The sequence below is a fragment of the Sinocyclocheilus anshuiensis genome, unplaced genomic scaffold, assembly GCF_001515605.1.
Source record: "Sinocyclocheilus anshuiensis isolate Anshui unplaced genomic scaffold, SAMN03320099.WGS_v1.1 scaffold1089, whole genome shotgun sequence".
Lineage (NCBI taxonomy): Eukaryota > Metazoa > Chordata > Actinopteri > Cypriniformes > Cyprinidae > Sinocyclocheilus > Sinocyclocheilus anshuiensis.
Window position 1 is genome coordinate 1,449,771 of NW_015555709.1, and position 27,105 is coordinate 1,476,875.

Here is a 27,105-nt window from a genome sequence, read left to right on the forward strand (position 1 = left end):
GAGTGAGGCTTAGGGGGGTGAGTGTAACGGAGGCCAGCGAGTAGGTGCTGTGCAGGTAAACCTCACTCCCCTGATCTCGAGAGACGCCCTGGCGACTGATGCTAGTGGCTGCAGTCTTTAGCTTCCTTGTTAGTGCGTCCGCCTCCCATGCCGAAGACCCACTCGGAGCGAGAACGAGGTGTGGCAGTGAGGACCCGGGATAGAGGGGTTACATATATCACTCAAAGATCAACAAACAGCTTTGTTCACTTCTCACATTTCCATCACTGATGTGATGTGTTTTATTCTGTGCAATGATGAATGCTCTTTTTGTGTCTCTTCAGGTGATTAGAGGAAACAGTATAATCATGTTGGAGGCTCTTGAACGAGTATGAGGATGATGCCCACTTTTTTTTTTTCCCTGCTTCTTTTTTTGTATCCAGCAAATATGGAAAAAATGGATTTCTCATGTCTGTTCACAACAAAGACTTAATATTAAAGCAGAAATCCTTGATTGTGTTGAAAAATATTGTTTTATAAACACCTTCCTTGTTTTATGTACTTTCCTATGTCTGTAGAAATGTGTGTACACAATTCATACATTTTTGTGAATAAATGGACTACAGTGTGATTAATCCAAAGTCTTTTTGTAATTCACTTTTCATTAATATTTGGTTTCATATTCAAACTGTGTCAACATTTCCATTGCCTTGGTAGCTGTATGCATTTGAAGCAAATCAATAATCTTGACTTGTTAGGACTTCAAAGAGTCAAATTCTGTTAAACTGTAAAATGTGCCTGAAAAACTCAAATGTACAGTTATTCTTTGTCTAATCTAGCATTGTTAGATATGTTTTTTTTCTGTTGCCCGTGATAGGACAGGATATGATAATAAATGTCTTGGTCCAAAAAAATAAATTCTGTATAAAAATGTCTGCAATAAATTAGAAAAAATATGTTAGTTCATTGTTTTTTAAATGCTGCCAGTATACTTTACTTTCCAGTCCTGTGTCGTGTGATGGCTTTTTATTTACTAAGCGTAGGTAAGCTGCAATCAATCTCCTTTAAATAAGGCGAGACTTCTATTTTGTCGGGAAGTTGACCGGATCTGCCCGTGACGTCAGGCGGCTAGTGTATGGTATGTGCACGCACAGAGGCTGTTATGTGGAGAGTAGTGATGTCGGAGGAGGTTGGGAAGAAAGTGCAGGCGGTGGTGGACCGGGTGAATCAAGCGGTTTCCCGGCGCCCGAAGGTCAGTTTTTATCGCTTTCTTTGAGTAAGACACGAAACAACAATGTGCTTTTAAAATACTCTAAAAAAACAAAATCTCCACTCGTGCTTACCGTATTGTTATGGCAGGGTTATGTAATCTGTTCAACCTTTACACATACGCGAGCTCCATATAGTAACTAGGGATGATTGACAGCTGGTTAATTATAGCTACATTTTTTTTTGTAATACATTGGATTCATGAAAGTGTTGGAAGGTGTTCAGAATGACGGTATTAAATTTGAATAGAGTGCAACTTCTACTCAAGGAGAAGGACGTTGTGTGATCGAATGCATGTTGCATGAAATATCTAATTCTCAGCAGTCACGCTCCAGCAAATGAAATCTGCATGACAAGTGCCTATTACATGCACTTCAAACTCTGACATTACATTAAGCCTTTACATTTCACTGTGTAAACAAGGAGCAAATAGATTGCCACGTGAGGATTTTAAGTTTGATGGTGGTTAAAGTAAATCATACGTTTAATCACTGATCTGTTAGTGTGTGAACAGTGGTGGCCAAAATGATTAGAACACTAGTATTTTCACCAGCTAAAAAAAGATTTTAAGTCAGTTATTTCTATCTTTTGCTGTAGTGTGTCAGCATGAAATATCAGTTTACATTTCCAAACATGCATTTTGCCATTAATTGTAATAATCCAGTGAGATTTCTGTCTGACAACAGCCAGTGCTCCTCACAGAGATCTGATCTGATCATCATCCAGTCTGTCTGGAATGACATGAAGAAACAGAACAAACTGAGACAGACTAAATCCAGAAGAACTGTGAGAAACATCTCCAAGATGCTTCAAGAGACCTTCCTGCAAAGCTACAGTACTGTTAAAAGTTTTAGGCACTTGTGTAAAAATGCTGTAAAATCAGGATGCTGACAAAAATAATGTCATAAATAATTTTCTTTATCAATTAACTTCTATTAAGAAGTTTAAATCAACATTTAACATTTAAATCAACATTTGGTGTTCCAGTCCTGTGTCGTGTGATGGCTTTTTATTTACTAAGCGTAGGTAAGCTGCAATCAATCTCCTTTAAATGAGGCGAGACTTCTATTTTGTCGGGAAGTTGACCGGATTTGCCCGTGACGTCAGGCGGCTAGTGTATGGTATGTGCACGCACAGAGGCTGTTATGTGGAGAGTAGTGATGTCGGAGGAGGTTGGGAAGAAAGTGCAGGCGGTGGTGGACCGGGTGAATCAAGCGGTTTCCCGGCGCCCGAAGGTCAGTTTTTATCGCTTTCTTTGAGTAAGACACGAAACAACAATGTGCTTTTAAAATACTCTAAAAAAACAAAATCTCCACTCGTGCTTACCGTATTGTTATGGCAGGGTTATGTAATCTGTTCAACCTTTACACATACGCGAGCTCCATATAGTAACTAGGGATGATTGACAGCTGGTTAATTATAGCTACATTTTTTTTTGTAATACATTGGATTCATGAAAGTGTTGGAAGGTGTTCAGAATGACGGTATTAAATTTGAATAGAGTGCAACTTCTACTCAAGGAGAAGGACGTTGTGTGATCGAATGCATGTTGCATGAAATATCTAATTCTCAGCAGTCACGCTCCAGCAAATGAAATCTGCATGACAAGTGCCTATTACATGCACTTCAAACTCTGACATTACATTAAGCCTTTACATTTCACTGTGTAAACAAGGAGCAAATAGATTGCCACGTGAGGATTTTAAGTTTGATGGTGGTTAAAGTAAATCATACGTTTAATCACTGATCTGTTAGTGTGTGAACAGTGGTGGCCAAAATGATTAGAACACTAGTATTTTCACCAGCTAAAAAAAGATTTTAAGTCAGTTATTTCTATCTTTTGCTGTAGTGTGTCAGCATGAAATATCAGTTTACATTTCCAAACATGCATTTTGCCATTCATTGTAATAATCCAGTGAGATTTCTGTCTGACAACAGCCAGTGCTCCTCACAGAGATCTGATCTGATCATCATCCAGTCTGTCTGGAATGACATGAAGAAACAGAACAAACTGAGACAGACTAAATCCAGAAGAACTGTGAGAAACATCTCCAAGATGCTTCAAGAGACCTTCCTGCAAAGCTACAGTACTGTTAAAAGTTTTAGGCACTTGTGTAAAAATGCTGTAAAATCAGGATGCTGACAAAAATAATGTCATAAATAATTTTCTTTATCAATTAACTTCTATTAAGAAGTTTAAATCAACATTTAACATTTAAATCAACATTTGGTGTGATTTCCTTTGCGTTTAAAGCGGTTTTTGCACTAGGTACACTTGCACAGAGTTTTTCAGGGAGCTTTGCAGGAAGGTCTCTTGAAGCATCTTGGAGACGTTGCCACTAGAGATGCACCGATTGCAATTTTCTTGGCCGATTCCGATTTTTTGTTAGTGTAATCTGCCGATACCGATTTTTGCCGATTCCACAAAGTTTTATTTTCATTAAAAAACACAAGTAAAAAGTCAGTAATAAAATAAGAACAAATAAAAAAAATGGCAAACAACAGCACAAATAAATGCAATAGAATAAAGAGAGCTATGAAACTAAGTTTTTCAGGTTAAGTAAGTTTTTATTCAGTTAAGAAATACTACAGAAATTAAAGCAATCAAATGGAAAATAACACATCCAGTGTTATTTTACATTTGATTAATTTCTGTAGTCTTAATTGTAAAAATTAAATACAGATTAATGCTTACCATTAAAGTTATAAAACGTATTCAGTCAAGAGCAGAAAATTATTTTCTTTGTCTTTTGTTCTTTGATTAACATGACAGACAGCAGCATAAATATTGGACTGTGGTCCCTTTGATTATTACAATTAATGGCAAAATGAATGTTTGGAAATGTAAACTGATATTTCCTACGGACACACTACAGCAAAAGAAAGAAAGAACTGACTTAAAACAATTTTTAGCCAGTGAAAATACTAGTGTTCTAATAATTTTGGCCACCACTGTATATGTTGTATTATCTGTATATACTGTATATTAAGTAGCAATATTTAACATGAAATATTTTATCATTTTACAATACTATTGTCCCCAGAATCTATTCTAGTGGGGCAAAAATTGTATTAAGAAAAAGTTTATTTCCGACGCTGCTCTTAAACACTAAGCAATAAGCTTAGTGACAGTATTTCACTTTTCTCTTGCAGACGTTACCATGTATAGCCCCTCGTCTGGTTGCGGTTAGTAAGACTAAACCACCAGAGATGGTGGTGGAGGCTTACAAACATGGACAACGAAACTTTGGAGAGAATTATGTGAGTAAATAAATAAGTATGCATGTTTTGAAGCTTGGTCACGTATTTCGTATTAAATATCCCCTTTTTCCGCAGGTAAATGAACTTGTTGAGAAAGCTTCCCATCCCCTGGTATGAAGTCAGACAAATTGAAATGTATTTGTTTAGTTGTTTTTGATCAAATGTCTTGATCAATGCAAAACATCTTTGTAGGTTGTCTCATCATGTCCTGAAATAAAATGGCATTTCATCGGTCATCTGCAAAAGAATAATGTCAACAAACTCTTGGGTGAGCAAAGCAGTTTTACATTTAGCTTGACTTTAAATACTAGATTGACAGTAACTACTTAGTCATGTTAGACAGAGTGATAGGTTTAGGACTTTATTTCTGTTTTATTCTGAATTAACCCACATTAATTTAATTCAATCATAGGTGTCTCAAACCTGTATATGGTAGAGACAATTGACTCTGTGAAACTGGCTGAAAAAGTCAACAGCTCGTGGCAAAAAATGAGAGCTGCAAACACACAGCGGTTAAAGATTATGGTTCAGATCAACACCAGCGGAGAGGAAAGTGAGTATTCTTCACCCAAATCATCAGCTGTGGAAATTTTACAAATTCATATCAAAATCTACATAACAGTATTTTGCTATTTTATGAGAATTAAAATCAAGAATTTTGTGTGATTTGGAGTATCGAATCTTACAAAATTTTATCTTTCATTGTTGCTCAAGCCTATTTTTCATATTTTTCTCAACATGTCACAGCACATACAACTTTCTTACTTTCAGGCACATTATTAAAACCCAAAATGGGTTGCAAAAACCCATTTGAACTCTTAATGAGACATTAGTCAGTAGTACTGTACAAATGAAATGTCCTTTGCATGCTTATATTGTTACGAAATCACTTGCGATGCTTTGTATTTTATTAGATGTTTGTGAAATCTAAAGATTCACAGTTGGGAGCATCATACTGGGTTTCAGATGTTTTATGCAATTTTGTTGCAAAAGCCCATATCAAAGGTTCGGATGTTGTTTGATTCACTTTCGAACAGGATGTGAATGTCACAGTGGGCACATGTCTAACAAAAACAGTTAAGCATCATCAAATCTTTTCTCAGTGTATCAGATGACTGTTTTTCTGAAACCTCAGCATGATCGTCTCTCTTGGACGTGTTTCATCAGGTAAACATGGCCTGCCTCCCGATGAGACTGTAAACATGGTAAAACACATTGTGTCTCAGTGTCCTGCTCTTGACTTCGCCGGGCTCATGACGATTGGCCGTTACGGTTACGACCTCAGCGAAGGCCCCAACCCCGATTTCCAGGTGCGTCAAATCAGCTGACCTTGCATATATTTGAAGTCTCTGAAATTTCTCTGAATTTTTTCAAAAGAAGTGTCTTATGCTCACCAAGGATGCATTTATATTATTAAATACAGCAATATTGCAAAATATATTAAAATTTAAATAATATTTATTTGTTTAATTTGTTTTTTTAAATAATATTTATTTCTGTGATGACAAAGCTGGATTTTTAGCGTCATTACTTTAGTCTTCAGTGTCACATGTTCTTTTAGAAACCATTCTAACGTTTCTTGTTATCATCAATGTTGACAACACTTTTGCTGCTTAATAATTTTGTAGAAACTTACTCAAACTCACGTCATGCTAAAAGGATGTTACAACATAGCATGTGAAATGCAAGTATGTAAATGAATCTATGTGGTGTCTAGATGCTTTTGAAACGTCGTGAGGAAGTCTGTGAAAGTCTGAAGATCCCAGTAGAGCAGGTTGAGCTCAGTATGGGCATGTCTACTGACTTTGAACATGCGGTAAGTGTTGCTTCATTTCAATTGTACTTTCATTTCATTGCAAAGTCGATTTTGTTCAATTTGTATTGTTTTAACAATTAGATCGAGGTTGGCTCTACAAACGTACGTGTCGGCAGCACTATTTTTGGCACCCGAGAATACCCCAACACCCCGAGCCCCAGTCCAGAGAGAAAGCCAAAGGTCGTCTGTGAGGAAGCAGCCAGAAAAATGGACCGGCTCACGGTCACAGAGCAATGAATGATGGGAAAAAAGGTTACTGAACTAAATGTGGGACCTCTTGGGCTTCTTCCCAATGACTGGGCTCATCATTCACCAGACAAGGGCCTTTAATATGTCTTAACTAATGCTGATGACTATAGTTAAGACATAAAATCGTCATAAAATAGTCATAAAATCCTTTATGACTATCTAGGCATAAGAACTAGAAAGAAGTGTGATTTAATAACTGGAATACTAAATTTACTTCCTGAAGGTGTTTTTATTGTCGAAAGCTCTCCAGAAGTGTCCTCCAGCCCTCTGTAAATTACTTAAAGGGATAGTTCACCGAAAAATGAAAATTTGATGTTTATCTGCTTACCCCCAGGGCATCCAAGATGTAGGTGACTTTGTTTCTTCAGTAGAACACAAACGAAGATTTTTAAGTCAAACCGTTGCAGTCTGTCAGTCATATAATGCAAGTGGATGGGAATCACGGCTTTGAGAGTCAAAAACACATACACAAACAAAACCGAATTAAACCCCGTGGCTCGTGACGATACATTGATGTGTAAAGACACGAAATGATCGGTCTGTGCAAGAAACTGAACAGTATTTATATCATTTTTTACCTCTGATTTTCACCGCAATGTCCGAACTGTCCTGAGTGCGTCCTGAGCGTGTTCAACAGCCGGCATCTGACGCGTCGTCTTCTTGCTTTACGGCGGATCGCAGACTTATAAGTGCATTACCGCAACCTATCTCTCAAATGGACCATTGACACTCCTAATTGAGATTGTAGATAGAGGTCCACTAAATGGTCTGCCGTAAAGCAAGAAGAAGACGCGTCACGTGCCGGCTGTTGAACGCGCTCAGGACAGTTTGGACATTGCGGTGAAAATCAGGTAAAGAATTATATAAATACTGTTCAGTTTCTTGCACAGACCGATCATTTCGTGTCTTTACACATCAATGTATCGTCACGAGCCGCAGGGTTTAATTTGGTTTTGTTTGAGTATGTTTTTTTGACTCTCAAAGCCGTGATTCCCATCCACTTGCATTATATGACTGACAGACTGCAACGGTTTGACTTAAAAATCTTCGTTTGTGTTCTACTGAAGAAACAAAGTCACCTACATCTTGGATGCCCTGGGGGTAAGCAGATAAACATCAAATTTTCATTTTCGGGTGAACTATCCCTTTAAGCTTGGTTTTGCGATTATTTTTAACAGATACAGGGTCAGCACATGCTCGGTTTCGTTGTGCCAATCGTAGACGTGAGGTATAATTGGTCTTTTCCGTTAGATTAGATGTTAGTAACCCATTTTAACATCTAATCAAAACAATAGGATGTATTATTTTTGTTCCTAGAAGTGTGTAGGTGTAGTTTATAGTGTGTCAGTGTATTTTGTTCAAAATCATAAATGTAAATGATATAAATAGCACATTTATAGTATTGCTTCAGTCTCCACTTGTTGCTGTGAAAGCTGTGTCAGTGAGATGTGTCGGGACTGATGTGTGTGTGGTGTTGTCATGTAATTCATGTAGGATTTCATATCACCCGAAACACTGGTGTTGAATTTAGCACTGATCAACAGTCACACTGGTTTCAGTACAGAACACAGAAATGAAGGTGCAATTAATACAGAGACAAGCAGTTACATGGTGTTTCAGAGAAGCTGAGGGTCTGAGGCCTTTTACTATGCAAGAGAGAGATTATCCTGATTCTTAGAAGCTTGTTTAGAGGCAATCACATATTTTTGTTTTTAAATTTTGGATTAATACAGTATTGTGTCAAACTAATGGGTTTACTGTTTGTGGTCAGTTGTGAAAAGCCAAAACAGAAATTAACATCCTTTTTTTTCAACCAGTGTGTCAAATAACATCTTGTATCTTGGCAATAGATAGTTGTACATAAATATTTAATTGATTTAGGTGAGTTGAGCAATAAAACAATAGAAAATTAAATGGTTTGTGTGGCATGTATAAATGCAGTGGTCAACTTTAGTATTTCATTTTTTTTAAATTCATATATAATACAGTAGTCAACATTTGAAGTGGATCAAAAAAAATTAATCAAAGTTGTCCTAAGATAAGAAAGCATTTTGGTTTTAGGTTTTAGAACAACGTTGATGAAAGGTTTTGATCCACTTCAAATGTTGACTGCTATATACAATGATATACAAAGTAATTGGTGAGATTTTGTTTCTAAAGCAAGTGTCTTGTGCTCACCAAGGCTGCATTTATTTGATTAAAAAAAAGAGTAAGAACTAATATTGTGAAAAATTTAGGGCTGTCGCGATTCGTCGACTTCATTTTGCTCGCGTCGACTAACCGGCAAAATACCGGAAGTGGCGCATTTCACGGACGAGAATCCATAAAACACACTTGGTGAATAAAAGTATTAATCTGTTTTAATCTTTTTTTTTTTTATCCTTACTGACCCCAAAGTTTTGAATGGTAGTATATTTATATATAAAAGAAAACATTTTTTTAAATTCTATTGTAAATTAAGTACATTATGCTGCTCATTCATGAAGACAGAGTGCATCTGTAAATTTAAAACACATTTAATTAAAAGAAACAACAACTAAAATAGACAGAAACTAAGACAGTGTTTATGAATGATGTGTCAAACAATGTAACGACTGAGTACCAAGTGTACAGTTAAGTATCTGCATGCACACTGATGAACAGTTTATTACAAAGCTTGAATTACACTTGAGAATACAGCTGTGTTAGCCTAGAAATAACCTTCAAATTGTCTCATTATATGGAGGATTTGTGCATCATGCAAACCAGCATTTTTAAAATTGGTACTTGTAAGAAGCCAGTACAAAATTTTCCAAAGATCCTATAAACAACATATATTCTTGAAATTTAAGAACCCAGAAAACCGAAAGTTTTCATTACAGACATTCCTGTATGTTTAAATGTGGTCAATGCAGTTAATAAATAAAGCATGAAACAGAACATTGAGAACAACAACAAAAATCATATTTTGTAAAACACTTAAGAAAATTCTTACAATATGTATTTTTGTTGGTCTTAACCGCTACTATGCAAGCTATAGTCAATTAGCTTGAATCATTTCCCCTCAAAATCATGAACATCAAAACTATTAGAGAGCCCGAGACAGACAGAATATGAAAACAAAGCCACAAATTTGTCAAAATCTTCAAAATACCTCAATATATACATATTAAAAATGTTGAAAAATGCTGAAATGATTAGCTGGCTTGATTCTTCACATTTATCAGTAATACAACCTTGAAATCAACAGTAGTTTCCATGCACCCATAATGATCACCACTTTAAAAGCATAACATTTTCCTATCACACATTTTAGTCAAATGAACAATGTTCTAGATGCTAGACATGTATGATAAAGGGTTATCAGTCATACAGCAGAATTAAGGGTTGTTAATATTCTGCCTGTTTAAGCTCATTGTGTCTGAATTTATCTGTTCAAGATAAAGTTGTACCGAATTGAATTTAAAAAGAAAAAATTGAAATGAAGCACTGAGTATTTCCATGCTTGAAAACCATAATGGCAATGAATGTTACTTGAGTTATTGTCTCTGTGATGCCGTCTGATCTTCACACCAGCTTTTTGGCCTCAAAGAAGCTCTTGAGATGTCTCATTTGCCAGATTCCTGTGATGATGAGGATGATGGTCTGAGCGATAGACCACCACAGAACGCGCTGGTTTGTGCTCTCGCTCGTCATACGGAAACGCTCCTCACGGTACTATGGGGAAAAACAAAAAACACTGAGCGCAATACATCCCATACGGATGCTGGACGATATAACACTGACAACTAGATGGCAGTGTTATTTTAGTAACATTGAAATACTTGTATTAGTTCATTTGTAACTATTTTTATATTTTCACATTATTATTTTAGTAATTTTGCTGTTTTTACCATTTTTATTAGTTTCGGTTTAGTAAATTATGTCTTTGTTTTTAGCAACTTATTTCAGATTTTATTTTAGTACATAGTCAAACTAAATGAAAATAAATGTTTATTTTATTTAATATTTATTATATTTCAAGTAACAATTGTGTATTGTCTTAGTTTATATTTTCTACTTACATTTTCATTTAATTTCAAGTTTTAGTCATTTTTATTAGTTTCTGTTTTTTTTATTTCTATATAGCTTTATTACATTTTATTTCAATTTAAGTACATCAGGTTAAAGTAAATGTAAATAATAAATGTTTATATTTTATTTTATTCTATTTTAAATAACAAAAATGTTTTTTATGGTCTTAGTTTATATTTTACCTTTTCATGGTAATAGTATTTAAAGTTAGTAATTCTGCTGTTTTTTATTAGTTAGTTATATATACTTTTGTATTGTAAATATATACATTTGTATATATCCCTATATAGTTTATATTAATTTTTATTTCAGTTGTAGTTTTGTTTTAGTACATCAAGTTAAACTAAATGAAAATAAGAAATGTTGCCTTGGGAATTTTTATCTTTTATTTCAAGTATATTCTATTTCAAGTAATGAAATGTTTTTATGGTCTTAGTTTTAGTTACTTAGAAAAACCCCACTAGATACAGTACTAATATTGACAAGACAGATGCCAAAAATGTTAAACATCCTGAACAGGTACCTGCTTTCAGCAATTGCGCAGATTAAATGGCTTAAGTTGGTGGGTCAGCCAACAGCACCTCACGGTACCGTAACCTAAAACATGTTTCTGCAGCTGAAACTCACCCGCTGGTAGTTCTGCTCTTTCTGGATCTGTTCCACCTGGTCCAGAAGCTGTCGGACCCTCAGCTGCAGCTCGGTCAGTTTGTCTTTGGCTGCGATCTCCGGGTAGTTGTTGGTGTGTTCACCAACCTGAATGTCCAAATGGACTCTCTGTAGGACAGCATGATAAAAGGTTTCACATGTTTATGTTCACTTATAGGCTTACTGAATTATATTGAACTAGATATTGTAATTGTTTTTTTATCATCTATAAAATTACTATACTGATATAGAAGTAATTTCAAAAACGTAAAAATGTGAGAAAAAAAAGCCATATTAATAATATATTTGATTGTTAACCAAACCTTCATTGAGCTAAAGCTGAAATAAAATAAAATAGAAATATTAGAAGAGAAATGTTGCATTAGCAATTAACTGAAATAAAATAGGTTTAAGTTGAATTTATTTTTATTTCAGTTTTAGTAAAATTACTAAAACTAATACCGAAATAAAAATAAATTAACGGCAAATAGAAATATATATATATATAACCAAAATATCACTACATTTGAAATCTGATGTAATTTAGTAAATATAGAGACTACACATTACACAGCATATTACTCAAAAATGTCTGATGAATGTTTTGGACTGCAACTATGAAACATTTTGAGTTCTCTACATCTATTTGCACTATCATGGTTTTTAGTCATACCAGTTTCCCCCCAGCAAACAGCGCCATCTTGCTGGAGTTGGAGTGGAGGCAGATTTGATGCTCGCCTGGTGTGTGGGACGTGAAGGTGAAACGGCCATCTGAGCCGTACTGACGGGACAGGATGATCTGAGAAACAGAGAGAATGTGAAAACTACTTAACAGAAGTGTATTGGTATCCAAATATATTATTGCCAAATATAACCCTATTAACTGTTATACTACAAATACAGTTTGTAGAGTAATAGAAAGGAGTAATAGAAAGTTTGTAGAAAATAGAAAGGCTACCTTGGCATCAGGATCTCTGATTTCTACATGCATGCCTAAACCAGGGGTGGATGGAAGAAAAGAGCCAGCCTGTTTGTCCCACAGCTGTGTTCTGTATCTCCCTAAAAAGTCACAAAGAAAGGTCAACACTGTATGTTACCAGCACCATTAAAGGAATAGGTTAAAAATAAAATTACAATTCTTTTCACTTCACAAGTCATTAATTGATGGACTGGAGTGAGTGAGTGAATTAATCCTTTAAAAATGTACAAACATATTTATTAGAATAACATTAATCTGATCATTATCGCAGTATACAGTAAGTATATTATAGTATAAATGCACATGCACTGTCTCCTGTCAACATAACTGTTATTTCTGATTACTATAAGCAAACGGTAAATGCAGGCTGAAGCTGCTGGCGGGATGGAACTGGTTGCACCTGTATCTCAGGAACCCAAGCAGGATGCTGCACCTGCCACATCCTTGATCATGCTGATCTACTAAAAGCCCTCCTTTATTTGGACAGATGGACACAGATAAGCACATCCAAACTTAAATCTGATTTTACATCAGCTGTCTTCATGTTAAGTGTTTTAAATAAGACAAACGGTGAATTACTCTACTGGTATATGATCCAGATGGATGAATCAACTAGCCGACAAAGCTAACCGATCGCAGAGAGCCGATTTGACAATGGACGTACCGATCACCATGGTTTCGTCGGGTATTTCTTCAATAAAACATTTCTTCTCCGTCTCTCCGATATGGAAATAAATGGCTTGGCTTGGAGAAAGCCACGCAAATAGAAGCATAAGCCCGGTACAGAACACCACCGCCTTCATCTCCATCCAAATCACCCCTCCTCACTCAATCCAGGGATGCGAATCGATTTCAGAGTCGCTCGAGTCTCACTACCAAAGGGCATTTGTTCAGTAAAAGTCCCCTGGAAGTTTATCTGAGGAAAAACTTAATTCAATAATTAAATAGTTTAATTTCATAAAATAGTAATAAAACGAATAACACATATTTCAGGAAATATACCTCTTGTGTTTGTATACGTAATGCTGATTTTCTATGTCAAATAAACAAATCTACTATTTTTAAGTGATTTGCACATTTAAAATGAAGATATATTTGAAATACCATAATCATAAAACCATAATAATGTAATATTTATTTTAGGCAAGCAACTGGGAAGACTTTTACTTTGGAATGCAGTTATTTCGCGCATCAACCGGAAGCAGTACTATGGTAATTACCCACAACCGCCTGCTTCAGTCGAGAAGTTTCTCGTTTGTTTATTGACTGAACTCAGGTGTTATTTCGCTTTTTTTTTTTTGAGTGTTTTTATTTCTTTTCTAAATATCTTGTAAAAGAGCTGCAATGGCGCAGTATAAAGGAGCGGCAAGTGAAGCGGGGAGAGCGATGCAGCTCATGAAGAAGAGAGAAAGAGAGCGAGAACAGCTCGAGCAGCTCAAACAGAAGATAGCAGAGGCAAGTGAGCCAGAATAACAAACACAACCACAACATATAAACACACTGGCTATTCAACCCGTTCTGACCGCATTCCTGCTACAAATAGCTGCAAGCTTCCCTCAAAAGTGTAATGCCATGTAAAGTTTAGTATATAAATGGTTTAACCCATAACACGATTATTTCCCTTGCCCATTCTAGACAGCATGAAGTCCATTTTATGATATGATGCCACGTTATGATGACTTAATTATTGTAGTATAAGAATGAAGGTAATATATGTTAAAACATGACTGGCTCCTCATTACCATGGCAAATATAACTTTTGGATTCTTCTTTAAAATAACATTTTTAAAAAGTGCATGTAGAAGATACGTCAACACTGAGTATAAATATGCACAAATTTCTCCAATAAATAAATAAAGACTATAGTAAAATCATGTGCTTGTAAAATTGTAGTCATATGTGTTCGCAAATATATTATATATATATATATATATATATAGCGGCCCCGAGTAGTATACATAGTAATTTATGATAGCAATAAATTATATACCAAAATATTTAAATAATAATTCATTAAATCATACATTTTTTACTCTTAAGACACATTTCAAATGTCCCTTTGAAGCAACTTTTAAATGATAAAAAAAGTTATATACTGTTTTGGGTCTACTGTATGTCAACTGCTGATCTGTAAGCTTTATGTAATGATTTCTGATGATTTGAGTGCTTTTATAAAGTATCATTACAACAATCTTCATATACAGCCCAAGTCACTCTAGCTTATACTTTATAACAACATCCCCACTAACTGACCTTAACCTTTTCCTTTCCAGGACAATATGGTGAAGTCCAACATTGATAAAAAGTTCTCAGCTCATTATGATGCTGTGGAGCAAGAGCTCAAGTCCAGCACTGTTGGTAAGTGAATATTAGAAATGCAATGACTTACTACGGATCTACTTCTGTAGCGGGTTTATCTATCTCAGTGAGGCCGCTTGTAGTTGATCAGAAAATGTTAGACATTCTTGTTATGACTAGAGCTGTCATTTGATTATCGTTAGATTGTCATAACACTGCAACATGCTTTAATTGTATTAAATGTCCCATCTGAATTTGGCAACCCTAGTCATAACGCACATCCTCCTGTGGATTTATTTAATTTAAGCCAGTAAACTTAAATTGTAGGGGGAATTCTTGTAAATTGGGACTCTTTTTGTCTTTGAGATGATGACTGGGGAAAAATAGCCAAATTAACCCTATATTAAATCACGGTATGAGTGAAGGATGTTGTTCTCTGCAGGTCTGGTGACACTGAATGACATGAAAGCGAAGCAGGAAGCTCTGGTCAAAGAACGAGAGAAACAGCTTGCCAAGAAGGAGCAGTCAAAAGAGCTACAGCTGTAAGCTGTTTTCATTCATTTGAACTTTGCTTTTTGCTAAAATGGTCTTTGCTAATTAATTGCTATATAAAGTTAAGCCCATAGTTTTAGCATTTTTTAAAACCTGTGGCAAATTTTGCTAGTAAAAATTGATTTTTTGTATTTCTACTGGATATAGCAGAAGTACGAATTTCAATGGTGACTAGGGCTGCACAATTAATCGAATGCAATTGTCATGCGCGTTTTGATAGTAATGCTGGTTCTGTAATCAGCAGGAAATCATCATCGGTGACTGTACCTTATTCCATATTTTTGAAGTAGCTCTCATCCAATTACCTATTGCAATATTGTCACTGTGGGAATCTACAAAATGTAGTGAAGTCAGGGGCTGTTGACAGATTTCTCTATGTTCAGCCAGCTTGTCTGTGTTTTCCATTAGCCATGTCTCAGTTTGTTTTAGCTGCACCCACCTAGTACAGTAATTATGCTTGAAATTTGGCAGACCCAATCTTCTGCTGGTCTTTATAAGCTGTATTCATTTTTATTTTTTTTTTGTATTTAATTCTCAGCCTCAGCCCTGCCCAGATAAATATTATGTCAGGTCAGATTAAGTAATTTAACTGCCTTTTAAGCTTAAGACTAGGTTGTTGAATATTCTTGCATGAAATCCTGCCTGCATCCTGCTTTTTTGTTTCTTTTTCCTTTAAAATCTGTATAAAGTTTGATCTTAAAGGTTCATATTTGGTCTGTTCTTGTAGGAAGCTTGAGAAACAGAAGGAGAAGAAAAGAAAGGAAGAGCAGAAAAGGAAGATTGCCAGTTTATCCTTCAATCCAGATGAAGGAGCGGAAGAAGAGGAGGAAGAGGAAACTGAGGAGGAGATTTGTATGATATTTTACTTTGCAGTTTTCCACAGAAGTGGAACAGCTGTCTGCAAAACTGTTAAACTTTCTAATAAATGTTTCAGTAAGCTATCAATAAGTGCAGACGTCCATGGTCCCATACCATGTTTAATTGCATCCTGCTTAGTTTACCCTAAAACCAGCACAAAAATTGCGAAAAGGCCTGCATATTCAGCACTGCTAATGACTCTTAGATGCTTAATTCCTAACCAGTATTTTAAAGTTGTGCAGCCAATATGTAAAAGTGCGTTTATTAGTTATTCCATGGCAGAATCAACACATATGAAGTAATTTTAAGTCTTTTTTTTATTATATATTTTAATTTTTTACACTAATAACTTTTTGAATGCTGTACTCTTGTGTTTAACAGGCATACCTGCAAAGAAGAAAAAACTAGGGAAGAACCCAGATGTGGACACCAGTTTCCTGCCAGACAGGGACAGAGAGGTAAATATCCTGCTCTTGAGGCTCGGTTAACACATGTATACCTAGTTTATATTCAACAAATAGATTAGAGAAGCAAAAAAACACTCTAAAATAATTGCATTTGCTCTCCGTGTCAAAGAGTGTGGAGTGATTGTCCTAAAGACCTCTTTTTAAGGATCTGAATGCAGTTATACAAGACTGTTGGTTTAACACGAGCCTCCTCTGGGCTATACATCAAATAAAAGTATGCTGTTTTTGCAGAGACGTTGCTCAGGTGTCAGCACACATCGAGACATTCTGAGCTTTATCACAAAGCCGTGTACACTCTTAAAAATAAAGGTGCTTCAAAAGGTTCTTCAAGAGATGCCATAGACTCATTTGTCATGCTTCTTGAAGATTTATAAGCCTGTCTTCTGTACCTGGTTTTCTGGTTTGTTCAGATCATGAAGATCATGTGAGGGTTTTTTATAGTATCTTTCAGCCTTATTTAGTTTGATGATTATAGCATGAATCATAGTATTTGTATGTTTAAACGCTTACAAAGATGTACATCAAAGTCCACTCTGGTTTTTTTAAATTGCTATTACATTATCAGCATAAGAATTTAAGTAAAACAAGTTGGAAGCAAGAAATCTGGCCTTTTGTACAAAGCAGTTCACAAGGTCATGTCACACATTTGCTAATGTAATTAGTGACCTAAAATATATATAGTGACCTAAAATATATATATATATATATATATATACAGGGGCGGTTTCTCCATTAGGGCGATTGGGCGACGCACCACTAAAGCGCGAGAGGGAGGGATTTTTTTTCTTTCACATTCAACCACAGTGTTACGCTAACTTTCACTGTTTGTTCTGTCTCCAAGTAGTCCAATCAGCGTTTTGTGTAGTACCGCCCCTTTTTGGGTGATTTCTGTCAGACTGAGAATCGCCCCGAGTGCTCTCATAGACTTCCATACAAAGATAATTTTTTTCGAATCTATGGCATCGTGAAGCACCTTTATTTTTAAGAGTGTACCAATGTTAAATGCCACAAGAATTGTAGTTTTGCTGGTGTGATTGTTTGTTTGCATTCTTTGGCTCATTTCCAGGCAGTTTCCACTGAGGTGTGGTGAATAGCAAGATCCTTAGGTCTGACAGATTACCTGTAATTTGTCACAAAGCTTTTGTTTGCATTTGTACTGTGGGTATAAGACCTATGCATGTCGTATATGTGTCAGTGAGTCTAATAAAGAGCTTACCCACAGCTTTGGATTGTTTTCAAACGTTAAACATACACTGGATATTTAAAAAAAAGTGATTTGATGATCTTGACCGTTATGATTACACTATGTATGTGTGTGTATCAACTGCCTCAAAAATAAAAATGTTGAATTAATTTATTTTGTAATCGCATCATGCTGTCAATTAAGTTTTTTTTTGTTAAAGACATTTTAAGAGTTTTTAGTTTTAAATCCCCCACAAGTTTTGATGCTTGCAGTCCATGACTATATATTCGTGAACTCCTAAAAATTGGCAAAAGTTGTATTTAGTAGTTATAAGCATTTGAAAAATACAGTTGATTTTGGGAAAACGTACCAAAAACTTTGTGTTTGTGTAACTGCGTAAAATGTGTGTTTCAGGAAGAAGAAAATCGTTTAAGAGAGGAACTCAGGCAGGAGTGGGAAAGAAAACAAGAGAAGATCAAAAGTAAGATATGCAGATCACAAAGTGCTGTTATGGATATTATCTTTTGTTTGATATCAGTGAACCTGGCCAAGGGTGCAACTGAATCTATAGACTCATTCCTAATTTAATTTTGACTTGTCTAGTTATGAAGTAGCTCATAAATCCTCATGCAACCACCAGCCTAAAGAAGCTTCCTACAAACCTGTTCTTCGGCTCTTTTTAGGTGAAGAAATTGAAATCACTTTCAGCTACTGGGATGGCTCAGGGCATCGAAAAACTGTCAAGGTAAATGCAGGTTATCAAATGTTCTAACTACAAGCCACACCCAAAATGAGTTACATTGTTGTTACTATGTTGCGTGTGCAAATTGGACAAACATGTTCTAATGCATGTTCTGTATTATTAAAATGTTAACATTTAATACACATTTTGTGTGTGTTTGTGTAGATGAAGAAAGGCAGCACAATTCAACAGTTTCTTCAAAGAGCCCTGGAAGTTTTGAGAAAAGACTTCAGTGAGCTGAGGTAAACACATTCATTTCCACCTGCTATTAAAACACTTTATTAGTTTTAATACACAAGAGTTAGTCCAGCTAGTCCGTTTTAGAGTTTCCTAAAATCTTTCCTAAAATCGCTTAAAAACACTTTAGAATAGTGTAGGCTTTGATTCTGTGTTGATAAAATGTTGTATATAAATGCCAGACAAAAAGACAAATTCTGTCTAATCAGAATATTATTTATTTTAAATTGATGGAGGTGTTAATCGCCTTTGTGTAAATCCATTAAAGAGGGACATGCTCCAGTTAAAATGCAGTGTAACTTACAGTGAGTAAATATTGAATGTGTGCTCGGTCTAATTTGGTTTCCTTGAATTTCAAATGCATGCAGAAAGCATGTCATATTTAATTTTCAAGTGTGCTGTTCGTGTCACGTAGCTGGTGTTGAATTAAAACTCTATAGACAAAATCCAGACACTCTTTGAGCAATGAAGGCTTCTTATGTTATACATACATGTTTTAGTGCTTTTAATTTTGAACTATGAGGTAATATCAGAGTCTGTTTTGTGTCCTTCAGGTCAGCAGGAGTGGAGCATCTAATGTACATTAAAGAGGATTTGATAATCCCACATGTGAGTAAAGTTTCCACAACAAAACTAATGCTTTTAAAGGATCAAATCTTCAAGTGCTTCAATGTTTATTCTTCTAAATCTTCTCTTATGTAAGACCAGTTGAGTCACTCCTAAATCATTGGAAGATACGTCATTGTTTACCATGCGCAGCGCTTGTGCATCACATTGTTAGAATGTCAGAATTTGTGACAAGCACAACTACACATTTTTTTTTACGACGCAACCTGCTTTACAACGGTTTAAGGGCATTTTATTACGTGTTTAACTGATCACAAAGACAAGCGGTAGTAAATCACAGATTATAGTTAATTTGTCCTTTTAGAAAACATCTCTCATTGACTAAAAACCTGCTTTTCTTCCAGCATCACAGTTTCTATGATTTCATTGTGACTAAAGCAAGAGGCAAAAGTGGTAAGTTCCTACTTTATCCTCCACATTTGGTTTGACAGGCTCCCATGTGGCTTTTGTTTTCACACATGTCTGCTCTGATGTTTTTAGGATAACAGTTATTAAATTTAACATAAGCCTGCTACTTTTTGTGTTGTATCTCTGTTTATGGCACTGAAATGAGGCTTTCCTGGTTCTCCTCAGGGCCCCTTTTCAGTTTTGATGTGCATGATGATATTCGGCTGGTGAACGATGCCACAGTTGAGAAGGATGAGGTAAGGTGATTTTTGACTATCAGCATAAAGTCTGATCCACGTTTTGGACAAGAACCACCCAAATTGACAGGAAGAGACCTACTTGTTTGTTTTTATGTGATGTTTTTAGGGCAGGTGAATGTGAAATTGGATCGAATTCTTGTAGAAAACCACCATTTGTGCTCCAGGATATGTTGAACAGCTCTTTCAAGTCTTTCAAAGATTTGATGCCACAAACCTTGGACAATCAGCGACATGTCTTTTTTTTTTCCTCAGTTCACTGACTGAAGTTTCAGCCTGAGAACTCAAACACAATGTTTCTTGGCTTATTTTTCCAAAGCTCTTTGTGTTTCTTTGTTTGTCTAGTCTCATGCGGGAAAAGTGGTGCTGAGGAGCTGGTATGAAAAAAACAAACACATCTTCCCTGCCAGCCGCTGGGAGCCTTACGATCCTGAAAAAAAATGGGACAAATACACTGTGAGTATCTGCAGGCCGGTCATGGTTGAAATCGCCATAATACATGTCTGGAATTAATACAAGTTTCCTGCAGCTTTTTGTTCAGTAGCAGAACCATATGAAAGAAGCTTTGTGAACTTGACGTGCATGATCGTGACATGGTCTGACATGGTCCTAACCAAAACCAAACGCTGATGTGTTCCAGGACTAGCTAAAACGGATTTTGATTGATGAAAAAAAGATGTCGGCAGAATACAAATAAATCATGGCGATGTTATGGCTCTTCTGGGGTTAAAAAAATGCTGTGGTTGGATTCATAGCATGTTTACATCCAATTTTGCATTGCTTTTCAGATTCGGTGAGATGTCAAATCTACAAGATTTGCAGAGTTCCTGAACCATCTTGCTGTGGTGTTGGTTTTATGGACACCTGGCAGCAAAATGCTTTATCTTGCGTAGCATTTTTGAGTATCTATAACTGTTTGGACCCACGGTTTTATTGTATGAAGATAAGGCCGATTGTGAACATTCTGTCAAGCGTTCATCGTCAGAACTAACCTGACGTTCTCCTTCTTGATTGTAAATAGCGTCATGAGTGTTTCAGTCATTTCTTGAATCCTATTCAAAAATAAATTCCTCATATATGTACCTTTGTGAGGTTTCCTGTTGAATCATTTCATGATTGCTCCATCGCGACTACCATCGCTTTTTGAAGATTGTTGTTGTTCACGTATTGAAAGATTTGTAGTTTCCTGGAATAAAACCAATGCTTTTGTAAATCAAATGCGAGGTTGCACAGCCACATATAACAATAGACTATCAGTCTCTCATGGTGTGTTTTGTGGAATCGCAGTTCGGGGAATGCCAATCTTATTTATACAAATGCAGAATGTTGTTTTTGGCCATTGGCTGCCGGAAAATGTGGAGTTATTATGGTCATTATTCCATTTGCACTGTTGAGTTTAGAGCCAAAAAAGCAGTATTAAAACAGTAAATCAGGTTAAGCATACCTGGTGGCACAGTTGATGGATTTTGACAGCCTCTGCAGCTGTACTATTTTCCCCCAGGCCACCACTCCCTCAGCTGCTGTTGTTTTCACTCCCAACCCTTTGCCTACCTCCTCCCCCACCGTTCCACCCCTTCCGCTTTCACTCAACTGATCTTTAGTTCTTCACGAGACCTGAGACAGCTTATCTGCTTCGAGGACACAGCTGCGCTGGGGATCGAAGACAGTTTTCAGGGTTCTTCAGACAGGTGAAGGGAGCGGGATGTGGCCACCCACACTGACCCTGGATCTGCTCCTGCTGGTCAGTTTGTTCCTTGGTGCCTATGGTGAACAAATGTCTTACAGACCTCAGAACTGCATGCTTGAATGCATCCGCCGGGTAAGACTTCATATTTTGACTTCCAGCTTACTGTATCAACATGTAAGGAATAAGTGGTGCTGTTTTATCAGTTCCGCAAAGCATTAATGTTAGATTCACAAGGCAATATTACGAAAATCCAAAACAATAGTATGTAAATATTATAGTGCACACACTAGATGTTTTTTTGTTGTTGTTGTTGGAATCAAAAAGAAAGTTTAATACACTTCATAATTAAAAATAATACAATTTCATACTTAAAAAAAAAAGACTATTAAATGTTTTACCATGTTTTACAGAAGACAACTTAAAATGCTATTCAATGTAACTATAGTTTATATACAAAAAAAAAAAATTCTTGACAAGCATATTTAGAACCAGAATGATTGGATATATAAGGATCACAGTGTGGCCCTAAAAACTAATTAATTGTAATTGTAAATATAATTATAAAACTTTATCAATCTTTGCCACTGTACTTCAAACCTCCAGGTTTTACACAGTTTTTAGTCTTTGAAAATATAATAAAATGTAATATGTACACGTTTTTGTTTATATATTTTTATAAGTGCAGGACAGAATAAGTATTTTGTTTCTTCAGTGTATTACAAAGGTACAAAACAGATTTCAGTACTTCAATAGGTTGGTATATTAACATTATGTCAGTTAATGAAATTACGGTATTTAACTGTAAATTTAAGTTAAAACCGTAAAATATATATATATATATATATATACAGGGGCGGTTTCTCCATTAGGGCGATTGGGCGACGCACCACTAAAGCGCGAGAGGGAGGGATTTTTTTTCTTTCACATTCAACCACAGTGTTACGCTAACTTTCACTGTTTGTTCTGTCTCCAAGTAGTCCAATCAGCGTTTTGTGTAGTACCGCCCCTTTTTGGGTGATTTCTGTCAGACTGAGAATCGCCCCGAGTGCTCTCATAGACTTCCATACAAGAAAAAAAAAAGAAAGAAAAAAAAAAACAGACGGGGACAGCTATGCCAAGTTTGCCAACTCAAATTCAGTTGTCAGTTGAACTTGATCGACATCTTGGCGAACGTTACCTCAGCGCAGATGAATTCTATCGTGTCATTGAAAGAAATACCATTCAGTCGTCGTAGCAATAAGGATAAATTGGCAATTAAAGAATTCGGAACACCAAGACCAAATTTAAATATCAAACAAGTATCTACAAAGAGCGGGAAGTTGTATAAACGGGTGATTTTCCCGGGTAGGTGATTTTCGAGGACGTGGTATGAGCGGAAAAAATGGCTAGCGGGCTGCGAAGTAGCTAACACTCTATTCTGCTACCCCTGCATTTTGTTCCATCCGGAGAGCGTGACAGACATCACATGGACAACTACAGGTGTAATGTAATATAAGTGAGCAATGTGATGTAAGTAAGCAGTGTAATGTAAGGGGGCAATGTAATGTAAGTGAGTAATGTGATGTAAGTGAGCAGTGTAATATAAGTAAGCAGTGTAATGTGAGCAGTGTAAATGAGTAATGTAAGGGAGCAGTGTAAGTTAATGTAAGGGAGTAATGTGATGTAAATGAGCAGTGTAATATAAGTAAGCAGTGTAATGTGAGCAGTGTAAATGAGTAATGTAAGTGAGCAGTGTAAGTTAATGTAAGGGAGTAATGTAATGTGAGTAATGTGATGTAAGTGAGCAGTGTAATGTAAGTAAGCAGTGTAATGTGAGCAGTGTAAATGAGTAATGTAAGGGAGCAGTGTAAGTTAATGTAAGGGAGTAATGTGATGTAAATGAGCAGTGTAATATAAGTAAGCACTGTAAGTGAGTAATGTGATGTAAGTGAGCAGTGTAATGTAAGTGAGCAGTGTAAAGTGAGCAGTGTAATGTAAGTGAGCAGTGTAAGTGTAATACAAATGAGCTGTGTAATATAAGTGAGTAATGTTGTAAATGAGCAGTGCAATATAAGTGAGTTGTGTAAATAGTGATTTATGGGACTTCAATTATTTCTTATTAAACTGAAATTGAAGTAAAAAGTTTTTTGGAAAACCACATCCTGGCTTCAGTCTTCATTTTTTGCTGAATTGTGTTAACACGCATATAGAAACATAAGGAGAGCAAGAGATTGATTGTTAGAGTCAGTTTATTTTTAATTAATACTATAGTAGTTCAGTTTCCTTTACATCTTTAACTAGCCGTTAATTTATCAATTGAATGGGTGACCTATCCTCATTAATCATGCAAACATTTGCACCCCCTGCGAGAATTGGCAGGAGCCGCCACTGTATATATATATATATTAGTGCTGTCAAATGATTAATCTTGATTAATCACATCCAAAATAAAAGTGTATGTGTGCTGTGTATATTTATTCTGTATATATAAATACACACACATGCATGTATATATTTCAGAAAAATAGATTGTTTATTTATTAAATATATTTATCATATAAATTATACGAATTTAAATATAGACGTATATACTGTATGTGTGTGTATTTATGTATACATAATAAATATACACAGAACACACTTATGCAAACAAAAACTTACTTTGTATGTGATATATATATATATATGTATATATGTGTGTGTGTGTGTGTATATATATGTATATGTTTATGTGCTGTTAAATATAAAATAATAATTGTAATATTTTTCCTATTGAGCTGTAGTTTTTTTTTTTTAAGTGGACAATGTGTATTTTCAGGGAGATCCAAGATGTGAATACTGCAGAATCTCAGCAGACGATGTACAGATATCTCCCAGCATTCCCTTCTCCGGCCCTTTTGGAAGTAAGTGATTATTATTACTTTGAGTATTACTAAAATGTATGTATACTTTTGAATTTCTAAGCCAGTCGATTAGACGAATATTTAACCTTCACGATTATTTAAAACTGCCAGTAAAAAAATTCTGTTTATCTACAACAATGTTGTAGAAAACTGGCACTGAATATGGGCGAACTTTGCTCTAAACAGTGTCGATGATCAGTTTGTAAAACTATTAAAACAGCTGTTGATGAGTTTAAAGTTTTACATTTTTCAGGGCAACAGGTTTCGGGATATATATAGCTATGACATTTGCATTTTTGTTTTACAGCTTTACATTGAATTTCAACTGTTGAGGTTAATTTTGAGATTTAAGCCAAGAATTAAACAATTGTTTTTCAGTCAGTCAGGTTTTTTTTTTTTTTTAAATCAGTCAAAAGTGGACCAAACTGGCATTCATTTACTTTGCTTGCATTTTGTGCCCAGCAGAATTACATACACTGCATCACTAAATGAAAACATTTGGAGAAACATGTTTACATTTTCTTTCACAGCAGTGTTGAAATATACCAAAAGGATGACTTGTATTTGTCCATTTATTTAGAATTGTTTGTGACCGCACACACGTGTTGTCTAAAAACGAATGAAGCAGTCATACACAGGTTGCGTGATGTTGGATCGTTACTCTCTCTGTTGGACTTGTATCTCCAGTTGTTCCGATAATTTCACTAAATAAAACAAGCTGTTGTGCCGTATAATCATTTGCAGCAGTTCTGGGAATCACTTTCATATCTTGATTTTCTTGAGCCAAGCTATCATTTGAATATATATGTTTGTTCTTTTCAGCTGCTTTCCAAGAAGAGCTCATTATGATTTTCTTATGTCTTATGTTCGTTAAAGAGCCTGTCCGATGTTTTTGACTGTTTTTAACTATGACAACATCATCTCCAAGTCTTCTAGTTTTCAACATTGTACCTCATTGTCAATCTACATAAGCTGTACTAAATTACATGTGACTGTGAAATTGTTGTATTTGTGTTATAGATAAAAGCATCTACAATACTGCAAGTAGTGTTGTAGTGTTGTAAAAAGCCATGTAAAATAACATCATTTAATTTACGCTTATAATATAGTTTACACTTTTAATGGAGATTTACACTTAAAGTTTTTCCCCAAACCATATAAAAGTACAAGGGATTTCACTAGGTGTGAAAATAAAGAGCTCATTAAGACAACAACAGCACATTTAGTGTTACTATGTAGTAACTCCTCTCATTGGCCAGGTTGTGTGCCTTGGCCTTGTCACTCTTTTCTAGGTCAGGAAACCCCAGAGGTTTGCCAACATTATGTTCACGCACCGCGCAATATTCAGATTGAATTTGAAGCCAGTGAAGAACCAACATATGATGCCATTACTGTGTCATGGAACCCGAGCCAATACGGTAATAAAGACACAAAACGTCTGTCTGTCTGTCTGTCTGTCTGTCAGTCATTCTCTCTGATTATTTTTTTATTACTATATCTATTGTTCTATCTAGCATTCTGTCTATCGTTCTGTCCCTCTATCTGTCTATCTATCATTCTGTCATTATATTAATCAAAATAAATTAGTTACAGAAACTCAATAACAACAGGACATAGTGGCATTATTGGAAATGCACAAGCAGGCATAAAAGCACACAACAAATTGAGCACCGCAGCAAAATGTCTCCGGGTGTGTGTTCATGGTGTGTGTGTGTGTTCACTTGGATGGGTTAAATGCAGAGCACAAATTCTGAGAATGGGTTACCATACACTTGGCCACACTTCACTTTAATTGCTAAACAAGTTGTTGCAGAAAGAATCAGTGAATGCCAAATCCCACCCTCGGACATGAAGCCTTTAATCATCTAATATGAGCGGAGAAATAGAGAAACAGAGAAATCCTATGGTTGGAAAAGATGCATCTACCCTCTTAAATCAAGGCCTTATTAGACTGACCCATGGCCACTTATTGAAGCGTGAAGAAGCACCAAAACGTCAATTCTGTAGCTTGTCTATAAAACATATACTTTTGGTCTGTCCAATTTTTTATGTTACAATACAGCGATTTTTATCAGGACAAACTTTTAAGGACCTATTTATGGACCCAGGAAAAACTTATCAGTACATTTAAAGAATCTTTTATAGAATTGTGCTTAATCTTGTCTTTTTGTCTAAGTTGAATTTTATAAAATGTTTGTTTTTAATTATATTGTATTTATGATATTATGTTGTTGAATGTTTAATTTGTATCTGCCATGTAATAGCTGATAAATAGGCAATAAATATAAATACCACCAACTATCATGCTGTCCATCTATCATTCTATCTATCTCTGTCTAATTATCTGATTGATATACACAGGTATTGAGTTCTTACGTGGATTTCAAGTAACCCTTCAGGCTCTTGGTGGATCTCAGGTCTTATGTCAGCTCTTTCTCCTGGGTACCAATCTGTCACTCACACCTGAACATGCCCAGAGAGTAAGTAAAAAAAAAAAAACTACAAATTAGGTAGCTTCTATTATTCCTGTTCAAAATTGTGTAATGATTTCATGATGTACCAATTAATTTATCTAAATGACACCCCCCCCCTTCCCAAAAGATGGAGTTATTGTGTTAAATGAGAAAAACATTGAATAGACATTATATATATATATATATATATATATATATATATA

The 27,105-nt window shown here is 35.6% G+C and overlaps 4 protein-coding genes across 4 annotated transcripts in view; 3 read left to right on the forward strand and 1 right to left on the reverse strand.

Moving 5' to 3' along the window:
* Positions 1–2,351: 2,351 nt before the first annotated feature.
* Positions 2,352–6,910, forward strand: LOC107671833 (proline synthase co-transcribed bacterial homolog protein-like). Its single transcript, XM_016464819.1, has 8 exons — positions 2,352–2,483; positions 4,402–4,509; positions 4,585–4,620; positions 4,702–4,777; positions 4,922–5,062; positions 5,677–5,819; positions 6,227–6,325; positions 6,407–6,910. Exons 1-8 carry the CDS (start codon positions 2,367–2,369, stop codon positions 6,560–6,562), a joined length of 876 nt encoding a protein of 291 aa, XP_016320305.1. The 5' UTR covers positions 2,352–2,366; the 3' UTR covers positions 6,563–6,910.
* A 2,164-nt stretch (positions 6,911–9,074) lies between these two features.
* On the reverse strand, positions 9,075–13,105 carry LOC107671834 (transmembrane emp24 domain-containing protein 4-like). Its single transcript, XM_016464820.1, has 5 exons — positions 12,916–13,105; positions 12,231–12,331; positions 11,946–12,071; positions 11,255–11,401; positions 9,075–10,270 (listed from the first exon to the last, which is right to left on the reverse strand). The coding sequence occupies exons 1-5, from the start codon at positions 13,058–13,060 to the stop codon at positions 10,121–10,123; spliced, it is 669 nt and encodes a 222-aa protein (XP_016320306.1). The 5' UTR covers positions 13,061–13,105; the 3' UTR covers positions 9,075–10,120.
* Positions 13,106–13,434: 329 nt separating this feature from the next.
* LOC107671832 (protein FAM50A) lies at positions 13,435–20,943 on the forward strand. Its single transcript, XM_016464818.1, has 13 exons — positions 13,435–13,706; positions 14,525–14,609; positions 14,992–15,091; positions 15,829–15,953; positions 16,341–16,417; positions 18,024–18,090; positions 18,293–18,354; positions 18,517–18,593; positions 19,143–19,197; positions 19,560–19,608; positions 19,789–19,859; positions 20,205–20,315; positions 20,648–20,943. The coding sequence occupies exons 1-13, from the start codon at positions 13,596–13,598 to the stop codon at positions 20,654–20,656; spliced, it is 999 nt and encodes a 332-aa protein (XP_016320304.1). The 5' UTR covers positions 13,435–13,595; the 3' UTR covers positions 20,657–20,943.
* A 271-nt stretch (positions 20,944–21,214) lies between these two features.
* The window catches only part of LOC107671899 (interleukin-17 receptor D-like), an 11,458-nt gene continuing 5,567 nt past the window's right edge, over positions 21,215–27,105 (forward strand). Inside the window, exons 1-4 of the mRNA XM_016464909.1 lie at positions 21,215–21,678; positions 24,344–24,428; positions 25,688–25,846; positions 26,790–26,908. Coding sequence (XP_016320395.1) covers positions 21,562–21,678; positions 24,344–24,428; positions 25,688–25,846; positions 26,790–26,908 — 480 coding nt within the window. The 5' untranslated portion in view covers positions 21,215–21,561. The remainder of the gene's footprint in view (positions 21,679–24,343; positions 24,429–25,687; positions 25,847–26,789; positions 26,909–27,105) is intronic.

Bases quoted from the DNA above. Each gene is read 5' to 3' on its own strand.
- LOC107671833 (XM_016464819.1), top strand. From the start codon at position 2,367: ATGGTATGTGCACGCACAGAGGCTGTTATGTGGAGAGTAGTGATGTCG. The intron at 4,621-4,701 runs GTATGAAGTCAG...ACATCTTTGTAG, and splicing joins AGAAAGCTTCCCATCCCCTG to GTTGTCTCATCATGTCCTGA. The intron at 5,063-5,676 runs GTGAGTATTCTT...GTGTTTCATCAG, and splicing joins CAACACCAGCGGAGAGGAAA to GTAAACATGGCCTGCCTCCC.
- LOC107671832 (XM_016464818.1), top strand. From the start codon at position 13,596: ATGGCGCAGTATAAAGGAGCGGCAAGTGAAGCGGGGAGAGCGATGCAG. The intron at 15,954-16,340 runs GTATGATATTTT...TGTGTTTAACAG, and splicing joins GGAAACTGAGGAGGAGATTT to GCATACCTGCAAAGAAGAAA. The intron at 19,609-19,788 runs GTAAGTTCCTAC...GGTTCTCCTCAG, and splicing joins TAAAGCAAGAGGCAAAAGTG to GGCCCCTTTTCAGTTTTGAT.
- LOC107671834 (XM_016464820.1), bottom strand. From the start codon at position 13,060: ATGGAGATGAAGGCGGTGGTGTTCTGTACCGGGCTTATGCTTCTATTT. The intron at 12,332-12,915 runs GTACGTCCATTG...GTGACTTTTTAG, and splicing joins CGACGAAACCATGGTGATCG to GGAGATACAGAACACAGCTG. The intron at 12,072-12,230 runs GTAGCCTTTCTA...TCTGTTTCTCAG, and splicing joins TCAGAGATCCTGATGCCAAG to ATCATCCTGTCCCGTCAGTA.